At 45.7% G+C, this 10196-nt stretch overlaps 1 protein-coding gene across 8 annotated transcripts in view; it reads left to right on the top strand.

Annotated features, from left to right (window-relative positions):
* Positions 1 to 342: 342 nt before the first annotated feature.
* Positions 343 to 10196, top strand: part of ARID1B (AT-rich interaction domain 1B) — a 413915-nt gene continuing 404061 nt past the window's right edge. For all 8 annotated transcript variants that reach the window (XM_060029731.1, XM_060029728.1, XM_060029725.1 and 5 more), the window contains exon 1: positions 343 to 2501. In XM_060029731.1, the coding sequence (XP_059885714.1) occupies positions 732 to 2501 (1770 nt within the window). In that variant the 5' untranslated portion in view covers positions 343 to 731. The remainder of the gene's footprint in view (positions 2502 to 10196) is intronic.

The raw sequence follows: 10196 nt of genomic DNA, 5'->3' as shown, positions 1-10196 counted from the left end.
TTTCTTTCTCCGCCGGCTCGTCGTAACCTTTGGGGCCAGCGGACAACTTTGTTCCTCAGCCCTTCTCCCTCTTTTGTCTGCTCGTCAGACTCGTTTTCCACCTTTGTATCGGGCCTTTTAGACGTGAAAACAAACACGCGAACGCCCGGTTGGCAAGGAGACGAAGGCACGAGGGGAAAGTGCAGGCTCCAGTTGCCCCACGCCGCCGCCGCGCTCCGGGCGCCTGCGGCGCCTCCCGAGCCCCCGGCCCGGGGCCGCCGGTGCCCGCGAGGGTGCGCCCGGGCGGGCGCAGGGCCCGGCGGGCGGGCGGCGGCGGCGGCGGCGGCCGCGGCCCGGGCCGAGTCCAGTCCGCGTTTTGCGAGTGCGCGCGAGTAATCAGAGAGAAGTGGATAATAGTTGCTCGGGCTCGCTCGGCTCCCTCTCATGCCATGCTGGGCCCGATAGGCTCAGTCAGTCGTGTATTTACCCATATCCGGGTTAGAGAGGAAAAGAGAAAAGTTTCATTTAAACCTGAACTAAAAACTTTCACCATGAAATCACACAGCGAGAACAGGCCCAGACCGTAAGGCGTGACTCCCGGTTCGGCTCCGGTGGGGCCTGTGGAGGGGGAGGGGGCTCGCTCGATTCCCGTCGGGGCGTGCGGATGCGCACAGGAGGGGCTGCTGACTAAAAAGTGGGTTTTATTGTCTCCCCCCCCGCCCCCCGCCCGGCCTCGCCACGCCGCGGCGATCATGGCCGCGCGGGCAGCAGCGGCGGCGGCGGCGCGGGCGCGGGCTGGCAGCGGCGAGCGGCGGGCGCCCCCCGGGCCGCGGCCGGCGCCCGGGGCCCGGGACCTAGAGGCGGGGGCGCGCGGCGCGGCGGCGGCGGCGGCGGCACCGGGACCCATGCCGGGGGGCGGCGGCGACGGCAGCGGCCTGAATAACGTGCACCACCACCCCCCGCACCCCCGTCACGAACTGAACATGGCCCATAACGCGAGCGCGGCGGCCGCCGCCGCCAGCGCTAACAGCGCCAAGAGCGGCGGCTCCGAGGCGGCTCTCAAGGAGGGTGGAAGCGCCGCCGCGCTGTCCTCCTCCTCCTCCTCCTCCGCGGCGGCGTCCTCCTCTTCCTCCTCGGCGGGCCCGGGCTCGGCCATGGAGACGGGGCTGCTCCCCAACCACAAACTGAAAACCGTTGGCGAAGCCCCCGCCGCACCGCCCCACCAGCAGCACCACCACCACCACCATGCCCACCACCTGCACCACCATGCCCACCACCTCCACCGCCACCACCACGCACTACAACAGCAGCTAAGCCAGTTCCAGCAGCAGCAGCAGCAGCGGCAGCAGCATCCCATTTCCAACAACAGTCTCAGCGGCGCGGGCAGTGGCACGGCTCAGCCCGGTCCCGACATGGAGCAACCGCAACATGGAGGGGCCAAGGACAGTGCCGGGGGCAGCCAGGCCGAGCCCCCGGGCCAGCCTCTGCTGAGCAAGCCGGGCGACGAGGACGACGCGCCGCCCAAGATGGGGGAGCCGGCGGGCGGCCGCTACGAGCAGCCGGGCCTGGGCGCCCTGGGCGCGCAGCAGCAGCCGGTCGCCGTGCCCGGGGGCGGCGGCGGCGTCGGCGGCGGCGGCGTCGGCGGCGGCGTCGGCGGCCCGGCGGCCGTCTCGGAGTTTAATAATTACTATGGCAGCGCTGCCCCAGCTAGCGGCGGCCCCGGCGGCCGCGCTGGGCCTTGCTTTGATCAACATGGCGGACAACAAAGCCCCGGGATGGGGATGATGCACTCCGCCTCAGCTGCCGCCGGAGCCCCCAACAGCATGGACCCCCTGCAGAACTCCCACGAAGGGTACCCCAACAGCCAGTACAACCATTATCCGGGCTACAGCCGGCCCAGCGCGGGCGGCGGCGGCGGCGGCGGAGGAGGAGGAGGAGGAGGCAGCGGAGGAGGAGGAGGAGGAGGAGGAGGAGCAGGAGCGGGAGCTGTGGCGGCGGCGGCCGCGGCGGCGGCGGCAGCAGCAGCAGGAGGCGGCGGCGGCGGCGGCGGCTATGGGGGCTCGTCCTCGGGGTACGGGGTGCTGAGCTCCCCCCGGCAGCAGGGCGGCGGCATGATGATGGGCCCCGGGGGCGGCGGGGCCGCAAGCCTCAGCAAGGCGGCCGCCGGCGCGGCGGCGGGGGGCTTCCAGCGCTTCGCCGGGCAGAACCAGCACCCGTCGGGGGCCACTCCGACCCTCAACCAGCTGCTCACCTCGCCCAGCCCCATGATGAGGAGCTACGGCGGCAGCTACCCGGACTACAGCAGCCCCAGCGCGCCGCCGCCGCCGCCGCCGTCGCAGCCCCAGTCCCAGGCGGCGGCGGGGGCGGCGGCGGGCGGCCAGCAGGCGGCCGCGGGCATGGGCTTGGGCAAGGACATGGGCGCCCAGTACGCCGCTGCCAGCCCGGCCTGGGCGGCCGCGCAACAAAGGAGCCACCCGGCGATGAGCCCCGGCACCCCCGGCCCGACCATGGGCAGATCCCAGGTAACCCCCGCGCCGGCCGGGCCTGCTTCCGCCGCGGCGGCCTCGCCGCGCGCCGCGAGCCCTAGTTTCTTTCTTTCCGCGTACTTTTTCTGCGTCTTCTGCCGGGGGAGGCGGGGGCGAGGCGCCCAAAGCCATTTTAACTCGCGGCTGCCTCCCTCCGAGGCCGGGCGGTGCACAGGGTCGGACTGCGCGGCGCGGGGGCCGGGGCCTGGGGAGGGGGTCTCTCCGAGGCCCGGGACGCGCGCCGCGATCGCCGGTCGCCGGGCACCCGCCTCGCCACCCCACCCCGGGCGCCGAGCCGCGCGTGCGGGAGTCGGGGCCCGCGCCGCGGGGAAGCCGCGTGGGCGCTGGGGACCGTTCGGGCAGCTCTTTCGACAAAATAGGCGCTCCCGGCCAGTAGGGTCTGGGGAGGAATATTGACCCCCTCGTCTCGGTTAGCGACAACAATGAGCGAGAACTGGGAAAAGAATGAGGAACTTTGTCCTCCCTCCGGCCACACTGCGTTGCCTCTTAGCTCACAAGGTGAAGGCAGGAAAAATAGGTTAGCTTTGTGGCAGCCTGGTGTGTGTTTCGTAGTTGTGCCTAGCCATTCGGGGATATTCGATGCGGGCTTTGAGTTTAAGCGTTTAGTAGCAGCAGTCGTACCCACATTTACAACGATGTGAAGCTCAAAAAATCCAAAAATATATCGATCCATTCCTAAGAATAGCCGGGAAATCCATTATTTGGCTTGCAGGCTCCTTGAAAGGAGTCACCTTCAACAGATAGGCTGTGTTAAAGGAACACATTCCGGTTGAATTGAACTTATTTTGATCGTGGATTAGGCGTACATTTTATTCAGCGAACCCAGGGAAGTAGCAGACCGGTGCAAATTGATCTTTTTGGATCGGATTTATTTGGATTTTTAATTTCCTGTCACCCAAGTCTTGCAGCGTTGTTAGGAAGTGTCCTGCACTCTTGCTGTTTCTTGCTCGTAGGCTGAGCCTAAAGACTTGACTTGATCTCCTTTGCAAGGTTTGGAATTTGAATTGTGGAGGTAAACTGGCTGTAATAGTCTCCAGACAGCTGCCTCTGAGTTGACATCTAATCTGCCATCTGATTGGCTCCCCTCTCACCATTGGGCATTTAGCACTGCTGATGTAAATAGAAGTGCTGAGCAGTACAGTCACAAAAATTCTTGCCACAAATAATAACTGAGCTCTATTACAAGCAGATGTAAGGTTGAATATTATTTAAAGCTTAAATTATTCTACATCATAGTTACTAATAAGAGGATTAAATACATAGAAACATTATGCTGGTGTCCAGGATTGGGCATTTACAAAATCCAGCTCTTTGACAGTCTCAGCAGGGCCATTCACTTCAATTGTAGGGTGAGGATATGGCAATTGAAAAATAATTAAACCAAGAATTTTACTAATTTTTGGATTTGTAAAGCTTTTATAAAAGTACCCTTCATGGATTAAACCATGGAAAAAATTTGAATTATGTCATCACATGTGGTTTAATATAAAATTAAAATTTATATCATTAAAAATGTCAAGATTCTGATATCCAACAATATCTTTTAGTAGTATTTAATTAGTTTTATAACAAGATTAAATCTATGTTTCTAGTAAGTTGTGTTTTAACAGTTCTGATTGTTTTAAGCTGTTGGTGGATGAGAAGTTTTAGTTAGAATTGACATTATGTTTAAGAAAACATGAAGTGAGGAAGCTATATAATAATTTTTGCAGACAACAGTTAGTTAAAAGGGAAGAAATGGATGTTCTTGCGAAATTTAAAAAATCATTTTACATTTGCTTCTGCTTTGGAAGCAAATGCCCCAGGAATCTTTTTTTTCCCCCTTGATTATTTTGCTAGGTTAGGTAATGTGAACCTTATTTGAACTGCTCACACAATGTTTTAGGGAAACTATATTACATGCAAGTTGTGCTGGGTATGTTTCTTCCAAATAATTTTACTTTCATAGACATTACAATTTTTTAAACTTTCAGAGCATTAAAATATGTTAGAAAGGAATAAAGGGGGTTGTAATATATATTTTTACTCAGCTCATTTATTTTAGGAAGGTGTATTTTAATAATAACCATATCTTAGATGAGAGACCTGTCAGAGTGAATGCAGTACTGAATTTAACAGATAATCATGCGAATCCCAGGCTGAGGACGTTGGTGTCCACTCCTTTCTAATCTTTAGTTAGTGGAATTTTACTTTTAATAATAATGTGTTTTCCTATTCTTCATAGAAAACTTGGAATTTCAATTTTTATGATTTATACAGGTAAAAACATAGAAAAACCTTGTGTAAATAAACCCATGTAATTTTAAAAAGATTTGCTTTGTCAACTTCCTTTTAAAGGGACAGTTTAGAATTCACATCTCTGTAAACTAGAAACCAGGATGATAGAGGCAGATGTAGGTCGGGGTTGCTTTACGCTATTTTTTCGTAATGGAACCAATTATTTTAAGTATTTTGTTTTCTTGGAATGAGAGTGAATTCATTATGTCCCCAGTATGACCCTTGGGAATAGCTTTTTTATTTTTGAGGGGGAAGAAAAATGATGGGCATGTGACCTAGATTCACAGATTTCTTTTAGGTACCACCGTTTAACATGTGGAATGTGTCTCTTTTTTATATTTTTTCTTTTTGGAAGGCTGGTATCATTTAATATTTGTTGTGACAGTTATCCTAAGGAACAGTCGTTTGTCCAGAATATTAAATTACTGCATAACTATAGGTCATGAAGTACTATTAAATTTTCTTGTGGCTTTTAACACATTTAGTTTCATTTTTGATTTTAGGAATGGTTTACATTGGGTGGCAAATGTTTTTGTAATTGAGAACAAAACATGTGCGTATATTGTAACGGGAGGGTCTTTTTAAAAAGTGAAATAAGGCATTTTACGATACAGTTTGTTAGTAGGTTTCTGTGAGATAAAGTATTCAGATAAAGCAATCTCAAAAGAAATACTGAGGTCTGCTCAGGTAACTAAGATTTTATGATGTCCACATTTGTGCTGAATTTCATTAATGCTATTTTAAATTTAGTTTTATATAATATAATACAATGTAATTTAAAAAAAGCTTTATCTACCATTAAAAGAAAAGTGATTAGCTGACTTACAAAGCAGGAAGTTACAGGCTGGTTCCTGATTACCTTAAAATTTGTATAAGGTACATTATAGCACTTCCCACTTTGCCCACTCAGTGCAGTGTTACCCTATGTGATATGTTAAATCTTGTAAACAAATATTTGTGGCCTAAATTGATATATTTGCCAAGGTATGACTGGCCAGCTGCTCCATCGTCAGAAGAGGTGGAATTGACAACTGTGTTTCACAGAAAAGGTTTACCATTTAAAAAACAAAGAAAATATAACAAAAATGTCTGTAGTTGTCTGATTTTCTGTATTATTTGGAATGAAATTATGCATAGCTTAAAATTGTTTTCATTGGTGATCTTGATTTCTGTGTACTTTTGGCAGTGTGTTGTTTTTTAATGGCAACTACTCTGTAAGACAGCTATCACTTAAATTTACATTTATATTAATACAAAATCGATAAGTATGTTCCAGGGAGCAACATATTCTTACCTTGCATCTATGAAGAGAAACCCTATTCCCTCGTTTTTCTTTGGTTTTGTTTTTTATCTATATTTAGGAATGAATTTTTGGCAAAGCTTTTTAGACTTGTTCCATTTTTCCCATGCCATGTTGTATCAGAAGTATTAGAATTGTGTTGTGGATATGGAAATATTCCAAATCACACTTAGAGACTTGTAGTAATGAACAAGCCTCTAAATATCGTTTTCTTTCATTAGAACTAAGAGAGTAACATCTTCCCTCTGGTATAAAAACAGTATTAATTCTGGCTTGAGAACCAATTTAAAAAATGTAAGACAATGTAGAGGAAGTCTCTTAATATAAAACTCGGTAGTTTTATTAGGCATAGACACATTTTAAAGAAAACAGGTGTAACAGAATGTGGTTGAATTTTCAGTTCTATTTCTTATTAATGGACTTTATTACTTTATAATTTGGAGCAGGGTGTATCTAAAACAATGACTTCTGATGTAATAGGAACTTACTTATTTCCCTAGGATAAATACCAGTGTGACAGGCAAACCAAAAAGATGATCATTTCATTTATTTAACCCTATCCTCTCCTAGGGAGAAAGTAGTTTCGTTTAAAGTTTTTGGGGGTTCTATGAAATTTTGCTACTTATGTTGAAAACTGACTTGGAAATGTATATTTTGGATGTATTGGCATAGGAAAATATATTAGCTTTTTGCCTAGTGTCCTCAATTGAGAGGTTTTTCTTCCTACTCTCCGGGACACTGATACTGCTCAGTTAATGGATCTGTGTGCTTTGATCGTATTTGAGGAAAAGGAACTAGAATTTCACTTGTGTCACTTTCATTTTGGGCTGTGTGTAGATGTATAAATTTGAGTCTTATATTTGTGTTTGAAAGAACTCTTGTGTGTTACTTAAAACAACAGATTTATGGAGGCTCAAAATGAGTATTAAAAAAACTCAAGTTCCATGAATATTTTTGCAATATTTAGATTTTCAAAATGGATATTACAAAAATTTATGACATTTTACAATCTTCTTTATACTTAAGGACCACATCCACATGCTAGGCCTTGTTGGAATTGGGTAGATTTTGATCATATGCCTTTTCAGAGGTGTCCTTTCTTTATCAGGATATTGGTGCAGATTCTCTGTGGCTATGTAAAGGAGACTTGCACAGTTGCTGTGTATGCATGCTTGAGGCAGAGGAATCCCAGGTCCTAGTTCCCTGTAGTGTTGGGGGAAACTACCAGGCAAAACTGCTCATCCACCAAGGGTACATTTATGTAGATGTACAACTATTACACAGTATTGCTTTTCCCAGTTTGGAGGCTGTTTATGTAAGACTTAAGTGGCCCTTTTTGGTTTAATTCAGTGGTTGAGTGAATTAATTTTGATCTAAAATCTTGGTATATGTTAGTGACTTTTTCTCTTAGAAATCTGATGAAAAGAAAATGACTTAGGTATAATTACCTAAGTATCATTTATTGTCCAGTTATTTTGCTTTATGCCATTGGAATGAATGGAATTGTTGATATATGTATATAATAGTTTCAACAATTCACGTTAATTGAATGACTGAGTGAGTTTATCAAAGTAAAATATGTGTTTCTACAGTAAATTTTCAACAAATATGTTCTATTTTCAAAGTCTCTAACTTGGAGTAATTCTAAGAAAACTGTTTCCTTAGATTTACTTAATTGAATAGGAAGGATCCAGTGGCCGGTTTTTTTTAAACCACTTCTGAATGGGTCAATGCCAAGGATATTAGAAGGCTACTGAGTTTGACAGGTGAACTAATGATGAAATTGATTTGTTTCTTGAGTGATATTTATTGCTAGGAAAGAGACGAAACCCTTAAAATCTTAAGCATATCTGATTTACCCATAGACTCTTATTTTTGGTAGATGGCAGCAGAATCTGGAGTACATCTGTCACAGCAAGGCAGTCCTTCTGAATTGAACTAGATTTGGCCTCTTTAACTACATTCTGTAGGATGCACTTCTCAGTGTCTCCTTGGGCCTTGATGAAAGATGAAACTTGAGAATCAGACGAGAAGTCATTCCTTATTAGGTGACTCTGGAAGGGAAGCCATATTTGATGAAATCCAGGAGAAAATTCTAGGCCATGTTTTTTTTTCTTCTGTGTGGGATGCTAAAAAAGTTATATATATGTGTATTTTTTTGATAGTGGCAAAATATACATAACATAAAATTTACCAGTTTAGGTGTAAAGTTCAGTGGCGTTAAATACATTCACATTGTTGTGCACCCCATCCTTTTCAGGACGTTTTCATCCTCCCAAATTGAAATAAAAAAATTTTTCTTCCCTTTCTTCATGTCAGAATTTAAAATTGTTAGTTATTAACATGTAAGTAAAATAAGCTTATTTTTATAACCATTAATCTTGCCACTTCATAGTTTATGAGTAAATCCTTCCTCAAGAGGAACACTAATGGTGTTTTTGGTTTGTTTGTTTTTAGTTCATTACTTCCAATTCTAACTTTAGGTTCCTCTTCCCAGGTTTTGTCAATTTGGAAATGTGCATTGTGTAGGTTAGTTGTTTCATTGTCAGTTATGTCATTAACAGCTGAAAAGCAGCTTTTTGAAGGCTTTCTGTTTAAAGGTTTGAGGTACTTTGTTGAGAGAAGTCTGGGACTTTGTTAAATAATAGGATATGGAAATGAACTGTTAGCATGATCATTTTCCCCTTATTTCTCATCTTTTGCATTTTTAGCCTCTTTAAAAAATTATTGGTTTTATCTTTCTACTATTAGCGGAAATCAATTGTAATGATAATTTTTTAAAAAAGGGTATTTTAAGTTTTGGGGCATCTCACCCTCCCAACCTAGAGCAAACAACCAATCCACGTGATGCTGTGTCCTTTTTCATAGTGTTCTGTGCCCCAAATTTATGCTTCCCCCCCTCATGTTTTTAATTTGTAGTCCTCTGCAAAACTGCAGAAATTCTTTGCAGGTGGAAAAATTCCTAAATTAAGATGATTGGTCTCTTAATTAAATTTTCGAGGCAGCTGCAAAGGGATACTTCTTGGAATCTGGTTAGTCTTTCCCGTGAACAGGCTTTTTGTGTGTAAAATATTGGGATCGTATTTTAGTTACTATTGATGCTGATATGCAGTCACATCTTTATATGACCAGTTATGTACTTTAACACCAGAGTCCATAGAGGGCACAGAGAAAATGAACTGTGATTAAAGAGCTTGTGCCGGGAAGCAACAATTACTTCTTAAGGTGTAAGCATTTACCATTTGTGTATGCTGTGAGGTGTATGTTAGGTAAATATATCTACTACAGACTATCAATTGGCAAATATTTATTGAGCAGCCATTTTCTTAATCAGCTGTGTGCCAGACCCAGATGATAGCCAGGGTGTGGGGATCATTGCTGCTCCTGTGTGCAGTTCAGGCCAGAGACATCCTGCCAAAGCCTGCTCTCCCTGTACCTGGGCTTGGTATTTTTGGCATGGTCGTTGAGTTAGAACTGGCTCATTTAAACAAAGTGCAAACAGCAACCATGTGGGTCAGCCGTCTTCTTGGGTAGGGGAGTAGATTTTGGCAAAACAAATAATTGTAGATTGTTGTGATATAGTTGAGGTGAGCTAATGACTCTTCCGTTGCTACCAATCAATTGCTGGCTTGGTGCCAGAGCACGATAGAGATCTACTACGGAAAATGATAACTAAAAGAAGGAAAATATGATGTCTTTGAAATTTATGTAGAGTGGTTCTTTTTCTTTTTCTCAGTTTTCTACATTATACAGGCTCTTGGGAAAAAAGTTAAAACAGTCTGCTCAGATTTAGGAAGATACTTAGATTGCTAGAGTATTTTTGGTAACTGTTTAAATAATGTATGCTGGCTGAGGAGTAAATTCAGCTACTGCTTCTGGGTCCTGAAATAAACCTTTCAGAAAGCAAGGCATTGGTGATTAGTGGAGGATGTTCCAGAATCCTTAGTATCTCCTGTTTCTTTTTGTGATGAGTATCTGAGAAATGAAACCACTCACCATACTTCATAGTCTAATTTTGAAATGCTTGGTAATTCTAGAATGTGTCTAGAGTTTGGCATATAATTTCTGAAATTTTAAGAAGCAGATTTTAAGAT

The sequence above is a fragment of the Delphinus delphis genome, chromosome 14, assembly GCF_949987515.2.
Source record: "Delphinus delphis chromosome 14, mDelDel1.2, whole genome shotgun sequence".
Classification (NCBI taxonomy): domain Eukaryota; kingdom Metazoa; phylum Chordata; class Mammalia; order Artiodactyla; family Delphinidae; genus Delphinus; species Delphinus delphis.
This window is presented reverse-complemented; position numbering and strand designations above follow the sequence as displayed.